The 24,226-nt window shown below is 43.2% G+C and overlaps 1 protein-coding gene across 7 annotated transcripts in view; it reads left to right on the top strand.

Annotated features, from left to right (window-relative positions):
* LOC146811135 (uncharacterized) overlaps positions 1 to 24,226 on the top strand; it is a 469,768-nt gene that overhangs the window by 386,540 nt on the left and 59,002 nt on the right. For 5 of the 7 annotated variants that reach the window (XM_085618200.1, XM_085618198.1, XM_085618202.1 and 2 more), the window contains one exon: positions 4,262 to 4,279. The exons of the other annotated variants lie outside the window; for them this stretch is intronic. In XM_085618200.1, coding sequence (XP_085474326.1) covers positions 4,262 to 4,279 — 18 coding nt within the window. The remainder of the gene's footprint in view (positions 1 to 4,261; positions 4,280 to 24,226) is intronic. 7 annotated transcript variants of the gene reach the window in all.

Raw genomic sequence — 24,226 nt, 5'->3', positions numbered from 1 at the left:
CCAGGAGCAGATTGAAGTCCTCCCTCACTCCTCACCAGGCGAACGGCTCCCACGCAGCGGGGGCCGTGAGAGGCAGCGTTTCCTTTTAAAGAAGGTAGCGTTTGCTTACAGGTCCAAGAGCACAGAGATCCAAAGCAGCAGCACCAACGCGGAACAAACCCCTACTACTCCTTTTCTGCCACCACGCTTCTTCAGAATATTAATAGGAATTTGCAATGCAATAGGTCTCGCATTTACGCGAGTTTAAGCTATTGCCATTGTAAATGATAATGTCTTTTATTTATGTTTTAAAAACCAAAACCAAAATAAAAGGCCTAGCCATTTACAATGCCAATAGCCCAAACTTGCGTAACTGTGAGACCTATTGCATTGCAAATGCTTGTTCTCTGCTGGGATAGCTCAGTGGAAATAAGAGGTCCAAACCATAGGTCAAAAACGTCAAAAAGTTTGACTTTACATGGGTTAAAAGCTATTTTTCTAGCAAACATGAATCAAAGTGCATTAATTATTATGTGCCACTCAGCCACATTGTATGCATCTGCTAGAAATTGAAGACAGAAAGACGATGCCAGCTACTTCCAATTTTCCGAAGCCTAAACATAAGATGTTGTAACAAGACCATTGAATGCTGCTTCCAGGAAGTAGTTAATTGACTGGGAGCCAAATTTGTTTCTTAAATGCCCCCTGAAAGAACTGAATCAAGATAACAGCACTTTATTGCATGATGGAGAAAAGTTGGTGGGCATACTATCAATGGGCGAAGCACCTCAAGATTAATGCAGGCGAAGTTCAGAGATAAGAGTTCATAGTTAACTGACATTATACCTGAACCAGTTTTGACATGCCCTGTCAGCTACAATGGTGGTCTGAACTGACTAAATATATAGGTATCTTCTATCATGCTAACATTCCTACTATAATCAGGGCAAAGTATGGGAGGTGCATGGAGGCCTTACACCCTCACATTGTCAAGGGGATAACCCTCCCCGTGTTAATGGCGGGTCGGTTGCTCTAATGAACATGAGTGTACTGCCTAAGTTGCTATATCTATTTCAAAACTTTCGGTGCCTCTAAGCAAACCTTTCTTCACATAACACCACTCCCTCATGATCAAGTTGGTTTGGGCGGGCAGGCTGACCAGGATCAGTTGGCGCACACTACAGCTGCCATGTCGACATGGTGGGTTAGCAGCACCCCACTTTGAAGATTATTATCTGGTGGCACAAGTACAGTTCATCCACCATAGCTTTCATAATTGTAGGCATACCCCCATGTTGTTCTAGAGAGAGGTCTGGTGGCTCCTATCCCCCTTCCAAAGATCCCCTGCACCCAACTCCACAGGCCAGCTCAGAAAAGTCAGACTGTGCGGTGCACAGATTGGGCATGGAAACGATTAGCAGACCTGTGTAACATACCTTTACCCTACTCCAAGCACATACCCATTAGACATTACCACAGGCTACAACTGGACGACCTTCCTGGGTTTATACAGTCCATGGGGAAAAGACACATAGTGACACTGGTAGATGTATTTCTTGCACATATGTCCCAGCTACTATGCTAGATGTCCTTACTTCCAGCAAAACTTCACATGAAGTTCGACGCCTTTTGGATTTGTTCCCAGAAGAGTCCCCGGAGAGGCTGATGTTGAATATCATCCTAACCAGCCCTCCATCATGAAGACTCATATCAAGATTGTATGCAGAAGTAAAGGACTGTCTGATTCCGGGGATTCCCAGGGCTCGCCGGGCTGTGTGGGCAATTTAGAACAGGATATAACTGGTAAGCAATGGGGGTTCTGCCGCCAGCAATCTAAAGAGGTTTCCCCCAATGGCAGGTACAGATTGATTCATTATAAGTTTCTACAGAGAATGTATCGCTCCCCAATGGATCTAGCATGATGTAATCCCGAAGTTGACCCTATTTGCAGGTGGGGTGGCATTGAGGGAACAGTTTCTTTCCTTTAGCATGGTTGGGCCCAGCATTGGCCAGTTTACGGTCTCATCTTACAACTGCCTTACTCAAGATGACTTGACAGGCCTGCTTCCTCACTCCCACTGTGGTGTTGCTGGAGTATGTCAAAGAGTTTATTAAATCATCTTGTAAGTTCACTGCCACTGGGTTACTTTTGAGGAAGAGTAGAGTGGCCATGAGATGGGGGTAGCAGACTTGCCCTGAAATTTAGGGAGTGGCAGAAGGACATGGCCCTTTGTGAGGAATGGTCGAGGAAGTTAGCAAAACTGGTGCCACCGACAGTCCGTCAACAAGATTTTTGGGATCCCTTGAGAACATGCTAAAATTGAGGTTGAACTCTTAGGTGTGTCCCATTTCTAGCGATGTTATGTGTTGTATCTTAATGGATTTCATGTACGGGTGCATTGTCATATCCTAAACGTGGCATGTAACTCTTCTACAAGCCGCTGTGATCTCAGTATATGTTTTCAACCAGTGTCAAATATCATACCACGGAAATGTATTTTAATAATCTGCATACTGTGGAATGTGATTTTCCGTTCATCTTCCCCATCCGTTACGTCATGCTAAATTATGTTGCCACACTACTTGCACTGTTTATGTTTTGCAAAACATACCAATAAAAAAAAAATAATAATTCCTGAACCAGTTACTACCGAAACAAAAATTGACGGCACCATTTTAATAAAACACTTCACAGTATAGTTTTGTTTTAACATATCTTTGTAAGTTTATCTTATCTTATAATTGCGATTGAAATTTGTAACAATTTTATTTAATCACACAATAATCACATCTATTTATCTATGAAGGTTAGCAGGACAAAATGAATCATGGGGCACTAAGTATTGTGCGGGTTTGTGTGGTATATTGAAATTCATCAATCTGCAAAGTTTTTTGAAAGACAGCATGACTTTCACTACTCACAATATGGAATAGTGGAGTAATTGGACTAGGGTGTAAATGAGTTGCTGAAGAAACAAGCATTTGCAATGCAATCAGGATTGCCTTTGGGACCTTATATGTATTTAGTTATGCAGCACATTAGCCTGGGTGCTCAAACATCTACTGTTCTTTAACATGGAGGGAAAGTAAGCACCAAACTGAGTGACACGCCAGGTATGGGAACACATGGAGAGAAATATTGCCTTTCAGTAGGAAATGGTATAGTCCAAAGCTCTGTTTTTAATATACAATCAGTGCCTTCGGTGGTCATATCACTGAAAATACAAGATTTGAAAAAAAATGATTGTCTATGGGTGCTCGTGGAAGACAATTTCCATGGACTTGAATCTAGAGAATGCTAAAGTGATTCTGGTATTTTACTGACCTCTGCTGGTCGTTTTCTATCAAGACAGTTGAACAAGCAGAAAGCAATTCTGGTATTTTACTGACCTCTACTGGTCGCTTTCTATCAATACAGTTAAATAGAGACAGTTGAACAAGCAGAAAGCAATCCTGGTATTTTACTGACCTCTACTGGCCTTTTTCTAGCACGACAATTAAATAGAGGCAGTTGAACAGAAAAAAAGGCCCTAAGCGGAAGTAGACAAGTCCTATGGCTGATCTCCAGATCCCACAAAGTACATACACATATAGGTGTATACTAAAGTATATACAAGAGGTCTCGCATGCTCGACCAGAAACACAATGAATGGCCCCTAGTTCTGCGGCGGCCATAATCCCCTAAAAAGACAGAATGTTGTCTTTTCCTGGGATGCCGAAAGAGAAAGTCATAAGTGAGAGGTAAATGCAACACTTAGGGTGCAGGCACCACAAAAGAGGACCAGCAATCTTGCTTACAGAATGACAGACAGGTAAGTTAATTCATTGCAACTTCTGAACAATGGTGGACCCAAATGCTCAGTCCCGCACACTTTCAGGGCTGGGGATCTCACTCCAGTCTGAAGGGAACTTTAAGGCAGGGATAGATTGGAGCGCAGGAGATATCATGGGAGCTTGATGCTACACCATGCTCATTGAGCTAATGAGGCTAGAGGAGGGAACGGGGACAGCCTTTTAAAGGCACCTCATGTGTGGATTGACTTAGGACCTGCAGGCCGAGATTTAGCAATCCTAATTACAAGGTGGTGGGACTGCAGATATAGATAGATGCAGGGTCCTCTATGTAAAATGGCACTGGGCTGTCACATGGGGAAGTGAGAGGTTTTTAAATGCCTACAGAAATTCTTGTGTCTTATTTTATTTGTGTTATTACATGCAATGTGTATTAATACACTGACTAATCATGTACATATATCCTCTCCTGTTTCTTAAATATCTTTAGAGTGTTGACGATTTTTTGGTAAGACAATGCAGTGCCTTCTAACAGACTTTCTCAACTTTTGTTGTACTTTGAGTGCCTTTCTCTAAGAACATTTCTTTTTACATTGTTAATAATTCAATGAACAGACTACAATATTAATGCTGCTGGAAAGAAAATGTTTGATATTTGCCAATGCCATGTACATAGCCATTTAAAGATGAAAGCAAATTCAAATGTAGATTGGCAAATCATAGAGAACGGGAGCCTTGGAACTACTTTAAAGCCTGACAAGTAATTTGAATTTGTATGAACCTGTCAGAGAGATCATGCACTACATCGAGATTCACTGTGCATAGTGGGGTTGGACTCTTCACTGTGTGAACAGTCACTTCACTGGACAGTGGCTTTGCACAATTCATTGGGTGAACAGCTCACTTCATGCCAGTCATCAGTGATCTGCATGTTGGGCATTCCACACCAAGTCTCTGTGTTCCCAATTACTCACACTTATGCCCTGTCTATATTCCTTGGGAAAGCAAGACACAAAGTTTATGGACGGAATGCATAACAAAGCAAAACATTCACCCCCAGTCAAGAGATCTGGTTTAAATCCATCATTCTTTTGCTCACAATGTCACCCCAGTTTAGACCTGACCATATGCAGATCAGTCTTGACCCTGTGCCTCATGGGAACAGTCCGGCACAAACTGCCAAGCCAGGTTCCCTGGACCAGAAACAACCATCCTAGGACCGGTGACATTGTTCTGCATTCTCTCCATCAATTGTTCTTTTGCATTTGTAAGCCAGAGTTGGACGGGTATGCCCGAAGTGGGTCCTCAGGCTCTCCATGCCACTGGAGTCAAGCTATCATGGCTGATGAGGGTAGAAACCCTGAAACCGGACCTATGATGCTTGTTTTCAGTCCAGGGAGAACCTGGCCTGGCAGTTAGGGCTGGACTGTTCCCATTGAGTGTAGGGTTAAGACTGATCTGGATATGGCTGGGTTCAAACTGAGATGGCATGGTGAGCAAAAAAACGATGGATTTAGTCCCAGATCTCTGTACTGGGGTGAATGTATGACATTATTCTGCATTCTGCCCATCAATTTTTCTTTTTGCATCTATATTCCTGTCACCTTCCCTTTTTCAAAGGAGTAGCCAACAATTTACACTTTGATTAGTTATTGGAAAAAAAATGTTTTTGAGAGGAGTCTACTTTGAGATTGACAACATTTAACTTTTTCTTGGCCTCTGGTGTTAGCCTCCTCCTCGAGACAGTTCTATCTGTTCTGATACAAACATAATCTTTCTTCAGTTAACTGCACCTTAAAACTATGCCATGATGCATTAAGGCAAGATGAGTGCGGGGATTGTGGGCAGCGAGCTCCCACCCTCTTACTGTTTAACATGGTATCAGCTGGTGTGAGATCACTGTCAAATAGGTCCCCTCACCAGACAGTGGTCAGTGCTTTTCAAATCAGTGCTCAACTTATCTCCTCGCCATGTGCAACTACTGTTCTTTAATTCCAGTGTTACTCTGTCTAAACGTAAAGCAGTGCTCTGGGAGAAGCACATTAGCCCGTACTCAGCCGATGTTCTGTGCATTGGAACTGAGCTCCCCGTAGTCTTAACTTTACTGCAGATATATCCATAAAAGTCATAAACATAGTCATAGCAGCCACTACAAAATGTATTTATGAAAAAGCTGTAATGAGTCCAATGAAAGTTTCAATGTACCAGTTGTGCAATACAAATCGTTGTTGTAGTACTTTATTCGACATATAAAAATATCATAAAAGTGCAGTGCAATGTGTGATAAAAACAGTTTAAAAATATACTACAACAAGTGGCTTCAATCCATGCATGGTTAAAAAGACTAAAAAACAGCATGTATATACACGTATCAATTTCACAAATACCCTGTAGTAGATAAAGTGAACAGTAATGGTCACAGGGTCAGGGGAGTGGGTGGTTAGCTTGTCGGTGGTGCGCCTTGAGCAACCTGCGTCTTAATCGCCAGGCCCATCCCAGGTATTTGGCAGTCCCACAGATTACACTAGGGACAGTAGTGTCGTAGGTCAAGATACGCAGTGCCACCCTAGCGGACCTTACACCCAAATTATTGCAAACAGGTTTAAGCCACCTTAGTCTTGGTTGCCTGTACGCCTGGCAGGCAAACATGAAGTGGCCAATAGACTCTGTGGGCGAGGCACACCCTGGGCAGCCTTTTGAGTGCGTGATGACCTTACTCCAGCGGGTTTGAAAATCATAGAGTGGGAGCGTACCATATCTCAATTTGAGATATAGAGATCTGTCTTCAGGTGATTCAATGAGGTCCATAAAGGACTCCAGGCTGGGAGCTGGTTTTGTATCCAGGAAGTTTGCAGTAAGCACACCCTCCTGATTTCTTAGGGTATCGGCCGTAACCCAATCCCAATAGATTTTTTTTATCGTAAATTTGGGAGGGGGAACCTGGCTCGCCCAGGCTTCTTCCAGACCAATCTTCTGCAGATGTTTTTTCAAGTTTGATACCCATGGAATCTTATGATCTGCTCCCAGGTTTAATAACTCGTCCAGGGCAGCGGCAAAGTGGTGGAGTTCAGGGGATCTTCTAATCCTTGCCCAGTATAGTATAGGGCGCAACCTTGCCATATTACTGATGTTTTGTCTGCCAAGGTCACTACGGAGTGGAACCAGCGGGGTGGACAGGGGAAGCGAGACTAAGTCCCTAAAGAACTTGTTCTCGGATCTAAGTAGCTCTGACATATTTTCGAAACCCCACAATTCCACCCCATAGAGCGCTGCAGACAGTGCCTTCCCCTCGTAGACTTTAACAGCCGCCGCTATCGGCCTGCTATATGAGAGCCTCTGATGTCTCGATATTGCACCTGCAGCTCTTTTGTGGGCAAGGAGCATTTTTGAGAGGTGCGGAGCCCATTTAAGCTTGTTATTTACCCTCACTCCGAGATAATCAAAAGCGTCCACTAGCTCAAGAGATGTACCATTGAGCTTGATGTTGTTCTTAAAGTTTTTAGAGGGAGATAGCGCCATCAGCTTAGTTTTCAGCGTGTTTATTTGCAGCCCCCTGGAGTCGCAGAACTCTGAGAAGCGGGACAACAGTCTTTGTAAGCCCATAGGGCTTTTCGAGATCAAGAGAGTGTCGTCAGCAAAGAGTAGGGTAGATATTTTTTCCCCGCACAGGGTTGGGGCATCGACCCTGTCATCTCTCAAATAGTCTGCCACACCATTTATGTAGAGAGAAAACAGGGTCGGAATACAAATCAACTACCAGCCTGTTATAGCATAAAAGGCCCCTTTAAGACAGGCTAGTAGATGTCATCATGTAATTACTTTCAGACTGCAGAACAGATAAACTGTTCTCGCTAATACATAATAAAAACCTGACAATACGCTCCCTCAAAGTCCTCAACTTATGCACCATAGCCCCAAACAACTCCCTATACCCCACAAGGTCACTCTTTCAACTTCATTTGCAGCCCTTTCTATACATTCCCAAATCCCTCTGTCTCTCACACTATCCCAACAATCACCTCCAAACAAATTCCCCTTTGTCTTGCTCCACATATTCAAAGAACCTCTTCCCTTCCTCTGGGTTCCCCATCCCCTTCAGGGGTGGATGTGCCCCCACCTGACACTCCATTATCCCCAAAAGTTCCGCCACCTAGGTAAACCCTTGTAAGGCGTTTTCCTGTCCCACCCTACAGAACTCAAAATAGCAAAAACACAGAACTTCAACCGGAACATGGTTTCTCCTGCCAAATGTTCGCTAACAGTTACCACAGCTCCAACATGTAAAATACATTTCCAAACCTCTGCAGATGAAGCCCATCAGACTGAAAAAAATACTTCCCCTCTTCCTTGATGTGATTGTGAGCCACAACTGTAACCCCAATGGACGGGCAAAAAACTCTCATCGCCCTTTTAAGTTTACACCTAGCTGTATCTACAGCCGAATGCTACAAGGCACCCCACCAGTGTCTACTCGCAACTAACTCAGTCCATACAACACTAGTATCTGATCATATATTTGTAACCAGTTGTAAATCATCCTTCAACAAACCGTACATTTGCCCTAGGTTGTTTTCACCCAAATAAATAAAAAGCATGTCCACACAACCTCTGTTTGCAAATAGTTCAGCTAACAATAACAATAAACCCTTCCAACCTGATACCACTCTTGCCCCACCAAAACATTAGGTGGTAACTGCTAGGAAGTCCAAGGCCCCTGCCATAACACTGCTGAAAAGCAAATTGCATTGGACATTTTATGAACGAATGTCCCATGAGCCACGTCACCATTTCTGCAACGGTATATCCACAAACACATCCTAGAAACAGGAAATTAACACATGTCATCAGGATATCAACAAAAAACAACAGCCCCACTATTTCCTGACATACATTTCGCAGCACTTTGAACTCAATCTCGAAATTTGCTTTATTTCACGCCATGACAGTCCCAACCTAGCTGCTTCTGCTGATGCCTCAATCCTAAAATAATCAGTTCCATACCTATGCTTGTTCAAGCCCAACAGCCCTTAGAGCTATTCTCATCACAGCCAATAAATTAGATGTTGTAACTCTAAATCCAACAATATCAAAGTGGGGGGAGAATGGACCACTTGTCCTGTGCACCAGGGTCTTTAGATAACGTGGTTGGTCATCGTTAAAAAACCCCCATATACGTACACAGGCGTTAGGCGGTATATCTTGATTCTCCGCCTTCGTGTATCGTAATAGCATGCTCATTGGGCTTTTGTTTGTCCAAATGCTGACCTCCCCATGGAGGAAGACCAACTGGTTGTGCAGTAGTGGTCAGAGATATTAAGACGAGGGTGTGCTCGTGCTCAGTGAACTGTGATGTTTAAAATTCCTAGTGTCAAATCTCGTGTCCTTTATTCTTGAGATGCATGACATAGGGAAATTAAAAATTAATGATTGTGCATGTAAATAAACCTAATTATTGGTTTAATGCACTGGCAAGGGTCTGATATGATCTAGTCTACATGTTTCAGCCTCGTGCAGGGTCTAGAGGCTTTCGTCAGGACCAAAAGGGTTGTTGGGGAGCAATGTTTAGCTCACCACAAGGATTCTGGTGGTGGATATTTATACTCACCAACTTTGTTGTGAGGAGTCAGACCAACAGTATCTGTTCCTGTGAAGAAAATCATGAATATTATCACGACCTAACAAACTACTAGTATATCTACTGTGCTAAAACGATTTCCAAGTGTAATTACCCCTGTTTTTCACCAATTTGGGTAATAAATTGTCATGCGTATTACTCGCGCCTATATTGTTCAGCAAGGAATGGAAATTTATTAAAAGAGCTAGAAACGGGGGGGTTAAGCAATCGCTAATCTCGGCTTTCTTTTTTCATTTACTATAGTGTGTCAATGCGAGCTGCTATAGTTGTGCGGTGAGTGTATCGTTCTCTTTCTCATTTATGGCTCGTTGCGTGATAGTAGACACATATTTAGTTAATGTTATGAGGAATGAGACGATGATTATACGAACTTGTGTGAACTCGCAGTGGCGCGGTTTGTCTACTGTAAATAAATTTGAAAAAAGGGGTCGTCAATTACCTTTTTTTACAAATGGGGCATCTTCCTTCAGGGTGTCCGTCAGTTAAAAGAGAACCTTTTGCTGTGAGAGAGGGGAAACATTTAGAATCTTATACTCACTGTTTATCGCGACGTAGAGACCTGTCTCGGCGTCGCTTACCGGTTACTCTGGCAGAAATGCTTGTTCTGACTCTGACGCTGTACCCTGGGTTAACGTCCGTCCGGTTAGACTCGCGTTACATAGGCCAGCGTTTTCGAAATTAAAGTAGGACTTCTCGGTCTTGGTTGGCCTTAATGGTGGCACTAGTGCTTGGCATGGTTACTTGAAGTAATAAGAATGTGGGTAATGCACTTGGGCCATTGTGTGTGGAAATAGGAATTTTGGACTATTTGGTCCTCATGTAATATAGGACAGCGTATGTGAAGTAGAGATATCTCTGTCTTGGTTGGCATAACGGTTGGCACTAGAGGTTGGCAACGTTGCTCTTAGCGATCTATGTAGTGGTAATACATGTATACGTTGGTAGTGTACATAGATCAGTAGTGTGAAAAAAGGGAAAATGGAATTAGGAACTTATTGGTCCTGGCTAACATGTCGATGACAATCCGAAATTAATTCATACTTATGCTGGGTGCAAGAATGTTCTCCTGCATGTTTCTATGTTCGTTTTTGTAGATGGGAGGTATTTTTCTCAAACTATTCGTTGAGCCCTCTGTGTCCAGTGATTTTGAAAAAACAAGTTAATTCTTGGTAATTGTCACTGTCACTTGTTGAAAGAGCACCAGGGTATGGTATCGTTCAGCCCTTCTTTGTCTGTCTTGAGACGATGGACCCAGCGTTGTTCCTTTTCGAAAAGTACGCGCTCCACATTGTGGCCTTTAATCCCTTCTGTGCCCCGCCCTTTCCCCGCCCTGTGCCGGCCTTTCTATTAGCGGGCGGAGTTCATGACGAGATGGTCTCGTCATGGGCACAGCGCAACCGCGGCCCATGACGAGACCATCTCGTCATGGGCACTGAAGGGGTTAAACATTAGGGTCTCTAAGATTACCCAGTGTAAGTCTTCTGCGGTATGATTTGCTTCAATAAAATGTTTACTCATTTTTGTTGTTGCTCTTTTGCATGTGATGTTACTTCGATGCTCAATGATTCACTGCTTGATCTTTCGGCACGTCATCCCTATGTATCTCAGATTACATGGGCAGGTGATCATGTAAATCACATGAGTGGTGTTACAATTCGTGTGGTTACATAATTCCCATTTCAGGTTAGGGAGTAGTTGTAGGGTCTTAGTCACTTTTGTTAGCTTGCATACTGAACATGCGCCACATGGGTAATGTCCCACTATTGGACTCAAATTCCATACTTTTGTTATGGTTTCCCTGGTGGTAATGTTTCTAGGTCTTGTATGGACCAGGATGTCTTTGATATTTCTGGTTCTCCTGTTGGCGAATCTCGGTTTGGGCCATTTTAATGTATTTGAAGTTAGAATTCTCCAGTTTTTGTTAATGATTTTCTTGACTGTGTTTGACTCAGTGTTGTAGGTTGTGACACAGGTCAGAAGGTCTTTTGGTTCTTCTCGCTGCACGGTAGATAATAGATTCTCTCTGGGCTGGTTGCGGGCTCTTTTCTGGCACTTTCTTATTGTTTTGAGTGGGTAATCTCTTTTCATGAGTTGATCCTCTAGACTTCTTGCTTGTTGTTTGTAATCATCTAAGTTACTGCAGTTACGTTTTAGACGTAAAAACTGACTGTAAGGAAGATTGTCTCTGAGGGGTCGGAGATGGAAACTGTTATAGGAAAGGATGCTGTTCCTTGCCGTTGGTTTGTAATAGGTTATGGTGTGCAGTGTATCGTTCTGGGAAAAGATAGTTACGTCCAGAAAATACAGTTGTTTTTTGTTTGCTGTGGATGTGAATTTCAGACAGTCGTCTCTTGTGTTTATCCAAGTTAGGAAGTTGTTTAAAGCTGCTTGACTGTCTTCCCATATCATGAACACATCGTCTATGTAGCGTCACCAGAACTTGATGCCCTTATGAAATGGATTGTTGGAGGTTTGTATGTGCTCCTGTTCGAAATTGCTCACGTACAGCCCTGCTACACTAGGAGCAAATGTGCTGCCCATCGAAGTACCGTGGCATTGTCCAAATAGGGTCCCTTCGAATTCAAAATAATTTTCTGTGAGAGCTAATCTGCTGCATTCCAATACGAAATGTCTGGGTGTTTTGAAGGTCCAGTCATCTGTGAAAAGGATGTCCTCAAGAGTGTTCAGGGTTTTTTGTTGGGGTAGGCTAGTATAGAGACTCTCTAAATCTAAACCTACAAGAAGCATGGTGTTCTCATTGTAGGTCTGTCCTTCAAGTAGGTTAAGGAGATCACGGGTATCCTTCAAGTAAGTGGGCGTCTTTTCTACCAAAGGTTTCAGGAATTGATCGGCAAATTGGGAAAGTGGTTCTAAGACGGACACAATTCCTGACACTATGGGGCGTCCTGGAGGTGGGATTTTATTCTTGTGAATCTTTGGCAGGGAGTAGAAATATGGGATTCTTGGTGATTTCGTTTTTAGGAAAGCAGCTTCATGTTTCGAAATCCATTGATTTATCTCTGCCTCATCTACCATTATCACACTGTGAGAGGGTTGGATGGGGATAAGGGAAGATGGTGCTCAGGCGTGTGCACTATGCATATGCTTCGTAATCAAATAAAAGAGGTGCTGCCAGGTCAGGGGTACCAACCCAAGGAAAAAACCCCTGCAAACAAGTGGGTCAGACCCACTCTAGGAAACAAAAGATTAGGTCCTGCGCACACATTAAGGATATCACTTTTGATAGTGTCTGGTAGAGCAATGAAAAAGGCTCAGAATCCGTAGGATTTTGGAACAATGAAGGTTGACATCAGAAGAGTTAGTGAAAAGTATTCTTTATATATGTCAATATCTGACCAATACAGGATATACAGTACATCAGCCGACACGTGTTTCGTCACACCGTGTAAAGATATGACTCTTCAGGGCTAGGAAGGAGATAAAGAAAAGATATGAGAAAGTAAGAATAAACAAGCTAAGCTAATAAAAGTTAATGGAAAATTTTTAGAATAAACCCCAGTGAGTGGGTTTCGAACTGTATGGAGTTCTCACATAGCGTGCAGAGTAGATGAATGTGCATCAGAGAAAGCACCCTGATAGAAATAGAAAACATGAAACACCCGAATCATTATAGTGGAGAAACATAGTACATGCACAGTCATATAATGGGTTTTTAAGAAGTCAAAGATGACGAAACGGGAAGTAGTCCAATTAGAAAATAATGTCATATTGAGGGCAAGAAATGCGTGTCCATTTGAGCACGAAATATGCAAGAATCAAAACTCTGGTGAGTCAAAGTATATGAAAGTAAGCATGGAAAGACACCTGGAAAATAGAAAGACAGAAATGGTAGAATATGTGGAAACAAAAGGACGACCACCACCGTAACCTCCCAGAGCTCACAGGAGCATGAGAAATGCTGGACAAAAAGTGGGAGAATGTGAAATAAAGTGATATACGGGGTAAAACCACATAATCATTGTAACCTGCATAAGTGTGTGAGTACAACAACAATAGAGCATGTGGTAAAAAAGAAAGAAATACTGTTAAAACCGTAGGCTGTATACTTGAGAACTTTCCCGGAAGGACACACAGTCAAAACATATGAAGTAATACGCAAGCATTAAAGAACTTTGCATCAGAAAAATATTTTTACATAAACAATGAGGCAAAACCAAGAGTATACTGTAAGAAGTGGGCACAGGTGTACGTAGGCTGTATCCGTGAGAGAAACATTCGAAACAACATATGTACTGGAGAGATGGTGCATCAAAATTTATACATATTAAAACGAGGTGTTCTAATGCTCGAAAAGAGCGGGAAACAGACGTACACAGACTGCCTATGAAGGAGAAACCGAGTGACATCTGGAAAGTAAAAGATTTTGAACAACAGCTAGAAAATCAAGCAAAGAATGGACAGAGGGTATGGGGAAGCGGTAACGCAATGCAAGTCAAACGAAGCCGCGAGGCAAAATGAGGGGGTGTGTTGGATTTGACTCAAGAGAGGCAAATATAAGATAAAAAGAACAAACAGCAGTTACCTGTTAACGCAGAGTGCGTGTTCGTGGAGATCGTAGTTGGGTATGAAAAGTGCGGGTGCGGTACGGTAGGACCGTCCACCCGGCGTGGTGAAGTGGGGCGGCGAAGTACACCTGCCACTTAGTTAACCGGTTGTAAGCTCTGGGGATAAAAAATTAGAGTGAGCCTGGTGCGGGTCTGGTGATTGATTGGTTCTGGCGGAGAAAAATTAAATCTTACCGAGTGGGTGAAGGATCACGCGTATTAGATCCACCGGTTCCAGGATGTAGAAACATCGTGGTAATGGAACCGGAAGTTTAAATAGAGGGTGTGCTAATGGTGGTGTTGACAACTAGAACGTGCAGTAAACGCGGATGTGCTACAGCGGAAGTGAGAAAAGTACTGTCAAAATCGTCATGGTTACGCGTGTTGAAATCGAAGACGGCTACTGGGGGTGAGCGCAGGAGGAAGTGTAGAAAGCGAAACGTATTAAAAGAAAGAAAAGGGGGTGAAAAGGCAAAGCATGTAGGCACAGCGATTAACTAAGTAAAATAACTAAGAATAAATCGAACAAAGGAGGAGGGAATGAGGCTCAGAGTCTGGAACAGGTCAAACAATAGGCAGAAGTTCCAAGAGGTGGTTTAGACATTGTCTAGAGAAGCAGGTATAAGTACAAAAGAATAAGTGAGCAAAATTCAGACAAAGCAGAATGCAGGTAACCAAAATGGTGATGTTCTCTCTGTAGGCAAAACCACAATAATGAAAATGACAACAGCATAATAACACATTCCAGTGATTGGAAAATCCTAAAAGTAGAGCAGTTTGAGAGAAAACAGTTAATGAGTGACCGACAGGTGTTGGTCAATCTGCATTAAAATAATTGTGAAGAAATGATGGTACAACAGTAGAGAGATAAGCTACAGGGGTACTGACAGTAAAAAGAAAACAATCAAAATAGACAAGCCACTGTTGCAAGATTGTAGGTCATGAGTTGAGAACAAAATGAATGATACAACAGGAAGGATGGGTAAACGCGTTACCAGAATGAACAGGACCTGAAAAGTAAAGTCAATGTTCCTAGGTTCCTAGAAAGTATTGCAGTTCATGGTCGATGTTAAGACCGTGTTTCACCGACTGAAGGCGCATGATCCATGTCGCCTCTTGTCTTCTTAGTTTCAGTTCACGGTTGCCACCTCTGGTGTTAATCTTGGTGATGTCTATTCCAAAGAAGGATAGTCTTTTTCGTGTGCCCTGAGTTTTGCATGTAGCAATGTGAGAAGACATTGGGTACTTGGCATCTTCATTGTGCATCGCACGCACATGTTCGCTAATGCGTTCTTTCAGAGATCTGATCGTGCTCCCAACATACTGTAGTTTACATGTGCATTGTAGGATATACACAACATAGGAAGAATTACAGTTGATGTTACAGGTAATTCTGTATTTCTTGCCATTCCAACCGCTAAATTCCTTGGTGCCATTCATGGCCCATTTACAAATGCCACAGCAACCACATTTGAAAAAGCCAATGGTATGGGGTTTGAGCCACGTGGAGGATGTAGATGTAGGGTGTGGAATTGTCGGACATAGTCTGTTTCTGAGTGTTCTCCCTTTTCTGAATGTTATTCTGGGTCGATCAGTAATGTTATCCTTAAGGGCTTGGTCAGCCAGAAGGATATCCCAGTGTTTATTTATTTATTTATTTATTTATTTATGGGTTTATATAGCGCTAGAATCGACTCCAACTGGAGTATCTCTGCGCTTTTTGGGCAGGTTGGTCCTTCAACAAAGTGAAACAGAGAGGGAGGGACTAAATCTCATTTTTAAACAGCAAGGTTTTAAGTTGTTTTCTAAACATCAAGTGTTCAGAGCATAGTCGAAGAGTTACAGGGAGACTATTCCACAATATGGGTCCCATCACCAATAGAGCTTTACTTCCGTGCCTAGCTTTCTTGGCACGTGGCACTACCAGCAGATGCCCATTACTGGATCTGAGCGACCTGGAAGGAATGTAAGGAATGAATTTCTTTTCCAGGTATAAGGGACCTTGTCCATTTATGCTGTTATGTATCAGACAGCATGTTTTAAATGTTATCCTTTGACGGATTGAGAGCCAATGTAGTTTTTCTAGAAGTGGTTTTGATGCTGTTCTTGGAGGGGCATTAAGGACAAGGCGAGCCGCCGTGTTTTGTATAACCTGGAGTTTGTCCAACACTCCCTCATTTGCAGAGAGCAACAGGCCATTGCAATAGTCGATCCGACTCAAGACAAGGGCCTGCACTAGAGTTTTCCTGAAGGGGTCCGGCAGCAAAGGGAAAACCTTGCGTAGCAGGCTAATAGTATGGAAACATACGCCTGCAACATAATTTGTGTGTTGTTTTAGTGACAAGTCCTGGTCAAGGCGGATCCCCAGGTTTTTAACGACCTGTTTGGGCTCAGGTACTGTGCCCAGATCAGGTGGCCACCAATCAGGTGTCCAGAGTATTTTGGCTTCTCCGAACAGCATAACCTCCGTTTTGCTGACGTTGCACTGTAAGTAGTTGGTAGACATCCATTGTGCGACGGCCTCCATGCCTGCAGAGAAGGAGCTCCTCAATTCCGTGGTGAGAGTTTTGAAGGGGAAGAGGAGCTGCGTGTCATCAGCGTATGACACGGGGATGAAACCAAATTTACGCATCACTCTAGCCAGGGGGGCCACATAGATGTTAAAGAGCGTTGGGCTTAAACAAGAGCCCTGTGGTACCCCTTTCATAATTTCTACCTCCGCAGAGCGGTACGTACCCATGGTGACAGTCTGGGTACATTCGGACAGGAAGCTCCTCAGCCAGGCAAGGGCTTTGTTCTTAATTCCTACGTTCGACAACCGGTTAATAAGGATGTTGTGTGACACGGTGTCGAACGCTGCCGACAGATCTAATAACACTAAGATCACAGAGTAGCCTTTGTCTTGGAACATATGCAAGTCGTCCATAACAGACAATAGGGTGGACTCCGTGCTGTGTTTTGGCCTGAACCCAGATTGAGAATAGTCCAGGCCGCCAGCAGTTTCGATAAAGCTAGATAGGAGTCTGTTGACATACTTTTCTGTTAGTTTTCCCAGAAAAGGTAACAGTGAGATGGGCCTTAGGTTAGCTAGTTCAGTCCATGCAGTGGTGGTGTTTTTCCTAATAGGCCTAACTAATGCACGCTTCCATTCTCCGGGGACGGATCCCGTGCTAAGAGACAGATTGACAAGTTTTTCAATCGTTGGGCATAGTGTTTCAAATAAAGTGGGCATTAATCTGGCTGGAATAGTGTCATCCGGACTGCCACTTTTAATCCTCATGGCCAATACAGATAAGTCCTTAGGAGTGATGGGGAGAAAAATGTCTAAGGTATGTGTATTATGACTGAATTCCGTGTCTTGAAAAGCAAGAGCTGTGCCAGTAGTCATGGCATTATTTGAATCAACTATTTTCTCATAGATAGTATCTATTTTGTTTGAGAAAAACGATGATATTCTATCACAGAGCTCTTGAGACTCCAGCTCCGAGCTTTCACATGCTGCAGGTTTGACAAACGATTGAAGTACCTGATAAAGGACCCTAGGAGAATTCCCTGCAGTCGTAATTTGGGATGCGATATGAGTTTTTCTCGCACTACGGATGGCTTTGTGATAGATGGATAGTGAGTCCCAATAATGAATTCTGTCACTCGCCAGATGAGAGGTTCTCCATATTTTCTCTAGCTTCCTAGCTGCTTGTTTTAGTGTTCTAAGGTCATTAGAAAACCAGATTTCCTGTTTATTGGCGGGCCGGGATTTGAAATTTTTTAAAAGGGCTATGTTATCTATGGCCAACCTAGTGGCTATTTCAAACTTCCTTAGAGCACTTTCAATATTCTCTGATATCATAACAGAGGGCTCTGTGAAATTACTTGTAAAAACTTCTTTATTGACTTTATGCCATTGACGTTGTTTACAAGGGAGGAAAATCGGTCTGTGTAGAGTATGTATAAGGTGCGAGGTATAAAATTCAATAATAAAATGGTCAGTCCAGCTTACTTGAGTGGGGTGTAAACATGTAACTGTGGGAAAATTTGCTAAAATCAAATCTAAAGTGTGCCCTGCCTGGTGTGTTGGCCCAGAGTTCAGTTGAGTTAGCCCTAGTACAGATACATCGTTTAATACAGACTGTGCCTCCTTACAGTCTTTCTGGTCACTACGGGGCATATCAACAAGGGCTTTATCTCTGCTTTTTTGGCTTTAAAAGCCAAAAAAGCAGAGATAAAACTAGCACCCTATCAACAACAGGGTGCTAACACGCAAATTTGCATGTTAGCACCCTTTTACTCTACGCTTCCCCTTGCATCTCTAATGAGATGCAAAGGGGGCGTTCCAGAGTAAAATAATAGGAGAAATGTCGCTAAGCGACATTTCTCCTATTATCAAGAATGTCGCTAACCCTGTTAGAGACAAAAAAAGCAGCGCTAACCGCGGTTAACGCTGCTTTTTTACGTCTGCTAATTTTCAGACTTAGCCATGATATGCTATGGAAGGAGGATATCATGGCTAAGTTTGCCTGTCCCTATCAACAAGGTAACGTGTGATTATCGCTGGGTTTCCAGCGATAATCTCACGTTAGCCTGTTAGCGTGTAGATTTTTATCGCTATTGAGATAAGCGTTGCTAATAGCACGCTAGAGACAAAAAAAGCAGCGCTAACCGCGGTTAACGCTGCTTTTTTACGTCTGCTAATTTTCAGACTTAGCCATGATATGCTATGGAAGGAGGATATCATGGCTAAGTTTGCCTGTCCCTATCAACAAGGTAACGTGTGATTATCGCTGGGTTTCCAGCGATAATCTCACGTTAGCCTGTTAGCGTGTAGATTTTTATCGCTATTGAGATAAGCGTTGCTAATAGCACGCTATCTCAGCGATAAAAATTCACGCTAGCCGGCGATAATTATCCTCACGCTAAGAGCGCTGAGCGATAATTATCGCCGGTTGTTGTTGATATGCCCCTACATATGTTAAAATCTCCTACCAATAGGAAGTCCCTGTCATTACTGATATATGCGGCAAGGATCTCAAGTAACATATTAGAGAAGTTCATACATGGACCCGGGGGGCGATAAACCAGGGCACCCATCTGTATATTTTTAGGGGAATGATAGAATTTAAAAACAAATAATTCAATAACTGAAGTGCTCAGTTCAGCTAAGACGGTACAGTGAATTTCTTGTTTATGAACAATAGCAATCCCTCCTCCTATTTTCGTGGGGCGATCCAGCCTGATTATTTTGTAGCCCGTAGGAATTGCTAATGCAATGGCCGGGGTCGAGTGGGGTTTGAGCCAGGTTTCCGTGAGGAAACAAAAATCTGGTTCACTGGAGGAAATTAGGTCCCATACTTCTGATGTATGTTTAGGCAGCGACCTTATATTACAGAGTAAATTTTTACTTTCTGTGAGAGTTTTAGTTATGTTCTTACTAGCATTAGCATAAGTAATAGTACTCTCTTTAGTGCATGTCTCATGACTATGTGTTCTGAACTGGGCTCGACAGTAGCGGCAAGAAAATGGGCCTTCTAATATGAGACGCCCTCCCATTACACAATTTTGTAATTGTTGTTTCCCGCATATATTACGAAGTACCTGAGCTGAATAGGTCGTCCTTGTGCAAGGCGCTGGTGGAAGGTCGATAATAATGGGTCCCATTGCCCCTTGCCCTGTCCTGTCGTGGAAGGTCGCAGACGGGCTGGTCTTAGGCTAGTTTTTGGCGCTGTCGAGGGCGCCCCTCTGCGCGCAACCGCTGCGCGCTAGGGCCGACGACTGGCTAAATAGTCCTTCCCAAATGGTGCTAGAGTGCTAACCGCTCGACTGCCTCGAAGTTGCTGGGCGTGTCTGGCTCTCACCTGCCCCGCCCTCCGCTCAACGGTATTGGATACCGAGTCGGACAGGGGCGGGCAGGCTTGGACACTGAGCACAGACCGGGAAATCAGTCCCTGGTGCCCCTTACAAGTCTGGGGGGAACCGGTCGTAACAAGAGTGAGTAATTCAAGTAGTTTCCAATTTATAAATACAGCGTGCAAATTACATTTGTTAAAATTTTGTCAAGTAGTGCAAGTGATTTTTAAAACATCGCAGTCAGTTACACAAAAGTTCAACACTCTCTATAATGTTCCGCTCTGGAGAGTAATACCTGGCACCAAGCGGTAGGGAGACACTGCCACTGTTCTCCCCTTACCGCAAAGAGCCCAAGCCTCCTCCCGCCTAAATAGTTCTTCCCAAGTGGTGCTAGAGCGCTAACCGCTCGACTGCCTCAAAGTTGCTGGGCGTGTCTGGCTCTCACCTGCCCCGCCCTCCGCTCAACGGTATTGGATACCGAGTCGGACCGGGGAGGGCAGGCTTGGACACTGAGCACAGACAGGGAAATCAGTCCCTGGTGCCCCTTACAAGTCTTGGGGGAACCGGTCGTAACAAGAGTGAGTAATTCAAGTAGTTTCCAATTTATAAATACAGCGTGCAAATTACATTTGTTAAAATTTTGTCAAGTAGTGCAAGTGATTTTTAAAACATCGCAGTCAGTCACACAAAAGTTCAACACTCTCTATAATGTTCCGCTCTGGAGAGTAATACCTGGCACCAAGCGGTAGGGAGACACTGCCACTGTCCTCCCCTTACCGCAAAGAGCCCAAGCCTCCTCCCGCCTAAATAGTCCTTCCTAAGTGGTGCTAGAGCGCTAACCGCTCGACTGCCTCGAAGTTGCTGGGCGTGTCTGGCTCTCACCTGCCCCGCCCTCCGCTCAACGGTATTGGATACCGAGTCGGACCGTGGCGGGCAAGCTTGGACACTGAGCACAGACCGGGAAATCAGTCCCTGGAGCCCCTTACAAGTCTGGGGGGAACCGGTCGTAACAAGAGTGAGTAATTCAAGTAGTTTCCAAATTATAAATACAGCGTGCAAATTACATTTGTTAAAATTTTGTCAAGTAGTGCAAGTGATTTTTAAAACATCGCAGTCATTTTCTCGGAGGGCAAGTTGAGAGGACTCCAAGTGGCAGATTTCCACGGAAAGAGCCTCTCACTGCAGCAGGAAGGTTGGATACTTCAAATTGGCATAGTTTCCTGTCCAGCGTCCTCAACGCTCCCAAACGCTCAAAAGCCTTACACCAGGCAGGTGTTTGTTGAAACTTTTACGTATTGTGGTACTGATGTCGTTGTACTCCGTGATGAGTCTGACAGTTTGTTTGTCTGTCTTTCTGCAGGTCTTGACTTCCAGTGTCGTTTCTCTTCTGATGTTCTTTATTCTGTTAGTAGTTTTCTTGAGGGTCAGAGGTTTGTATCCACGTTTGACAAGTCTGTGCTCCATATCGTTTAGGCAATTTGCAAATTCTGTATCTTCGCTACAGTTCCTCCTGGCTCTGGTGAATTCTCCAAAGGGAATTGTCTCTATCTGGTGTGAGGGATGTGCACTGTCGGTGTGGAGAATGGCATTGCACGAGGTTTCCTTGCGATACAGTCTGCTGTGAAGGGAATTGTCTTTGACGTATAGTTCAACATCCAGGAAGGAGATGCTGGTCATACTGGATTCACATGTGAATCTCATGTCCATGTTGTTGGAGTTGAATGATACAACAGGAAGGATGGGTAAACGCGTTACCAGAATGAACAGGACCTGAAAAGTAAAGTCAATGTTCCTAGGTTCCTAGAAAGTATTGCAGTTCATGGTCGATTAACACCAGAGGTGGCAACTGTGAACTGAAACTAAGAAGACAAGAGGCGACATGGATCATGCGCCTTCAGTCGGTGAAACACGGTCTTAACATCGACCAATACTTTCTAGGAACCTAGGAACATTGACTTTACTTTTCAGGTCCTGTTCATTCTGGTAACGCGTTTACCCATCCTTCCTGTTGTATCATTCATTTTGTTCTCAACTCATGACCTACAATCTTGCAACAGTGGCTTGTCTATTTTGATTGTTTTCTTTTTACTGTCAGTACCCCTGTAGCTTATCTCTCTATTGTTGTACCATCATTTCTTCACAATTATTTTAATGCAGATTGACCAACACCTGTCGGTCACTCATTAACTGTTTTCTCTCAAACTGCTCTACTTTTAGGATTTTCCAATCACTGGAATGTATTATTATGATGTTGTCATTTTCATTATTGTGGTTTTGCCTACAGAGAGAACATCACCATTTTGGTTACCTGCATTCTGCTTTGTCTGAATTTTGCTCACTTATTCTTTTGTACTTATACCTGCTTCTCTAGACAATGTCTAAACCACCTCTTGGAACTTCTGCCTATTGTTTGACCTGTTCCGGACTCTGAGCCTCATTCCCTCCTCCTTTGTTCGATTTATTCTTAGTTATTTTACTTAGTTACTCGTTGTGCCTACATGCTTTGCCTTTTCACCCCCTTTTCTTTCTTTTAATACGTTTCGCTTTCTACACTTCCTCCTGCGCTCACCCCCAGTAGCCGTCTTCGATTTCAACACGCGTAACCATGATGATTTTGACAGTACTTTTCGCACTTCCGCTGTAGCACATCCGCGTTTACTGCACGTTCTAGTTGTCAACACCACCATTAGCACACCCTCTATTTAAACTTCTGGTTCCATTACCACGATGTTTCTACATCCTGGAACCGGTGGATCTAATACGCGTGATCCTTCACCCACTCGGTAAGATTTAATTTTTCTCCGCCAGAACCAATCAATCACCAGACCCGCACCAGGCTCACTCTAATTTTTTATCCCCAGAGCTTACAACCGGTTAACTAAGTGGCAGGTGTACTTCGCCGCCCCACTTCACCACGCCGGGTGGACGGTCCTACCGTACCGCACCCGCACTTTTCATACCCAACTACGATCTCCACGAACACGCACTCTGCGTTAACAGGTAACTGCTGTTTGTTCTTTTTATCTTATCTCTGCCTCTCTTGAGTCAAATCCAACACACCCCCTCCTTTTGCCTCTCGGCTTCGTTTGACTTGGATTGCGTTACCACTTCCCCATACCCTCTGTCCATTCTTTGCTTGATTTTCTAGCTGTTGTTCAAAATCTTTTACTTTCCAGATGTCACTCGGTTTCTCCTTCGTAGGCAGTCTGTGTACGTCTGTTTCCCGCTCTTTTCGAGCATTAGAACACCTCATTTTAATATGTATAAATTTTGATGCACCATCTCTCCAGTACATATGTTGTTTCGAATGTTTCTCTCACGGATACAGCCTACGTACACCTGTGCCCGCTTCTTACAGTATACTCTTGGTTTTGCCTCATTGTTTATGTAAAAATATTTTTCTGATGCAAAGTTCTTTAATGCTTGCGTATTACTTCATATGTTTTGACTGTGTGTCCTTCTGGGAAAGTTCTCAAGTATACAGCCTACGGTTTTAACAGTATTTCTTTCTTTTTTACCACATGCTCTATTGTTGTTGTACTCACACACTTATGCAGGTTACAATGATTATGTGGTTTTACCCCGTATATCACTTTATTTCACATTCTCCCACTTTTTGTCCAGCATTTCTCATGCTCATGTGAGCTCTGGGAGGTTCCGGTGGTGGTCGTCTTTTTGTTTCCACATATTCTACCATTTCTGTCTTTCTATTTTCCAGGTGTCTTTCCATGTTTACTTTCATATACTTTGACTCACCAGAGTTTTGATTCTTGCATATTTCATGCTCAAATGGACACGCATTTCTTGCCCTCAATATGACATTATTTTCTAATTGGACTACTTCCCTTTTCGTCATCTTTGACTTCTTAAAAACCCATTATATGACTGTGCATGTACTATGTTTCTCCACTATAATGATTCGGGTGTTTCATGTTTTCTATTTCTATCAGGGTGCTTTCTCTGATGCACATTCATCTACTCTGCACGCTATGTGAGAACTCCATACAGTTCGAAACCCACTCACTGGGGTTTATTCTAAAAATTTTCCATTAACTTTTATTAGCTTAGCTTGTTTATTCTTACTTTCTCATATCTTTTCTTTATGTCCTTCCTAGCCCTGAAGAGTCATATCTTTACACGGTGTGACGAAACACGTGTCGGCTGATGTACTGTATATCCTGTATTGGTCAGATATTGACATATATAAAGAATACTTTTCACTAACTTTTCTGATGTCAACCTTCATTGTTCCAAAATCCTACGGATTCTGAGCCTTTTTCATTCCTCTACCAGACACTATCAAAAGTGATATCCTTAATGTGTGCTCAGGACCTAATCTTTCATCTACCATTAGTTCAATGGTTCTTTGTAGTCTTTTTGTGGGGTCATAAGTAAGTTTGATGTAAAACCTTTC

The sequence above is a fragment of the Triturus cristatus genome, chromosome 7 (assembly GCF_964204655.1).
Source record: "Triturus cristatus chromosome 7, aTriCri1.1, whole genome shotgun sequence".
Lineage (NCBI taxonomy): Eukaryota > Metazoa > Chordata > Amphibia > Caudata > Salamandridae > Triturus > Triturus cristatus.
This window is presented reverse-complemented; position numbering and strand designations above follow the sequence as displayed.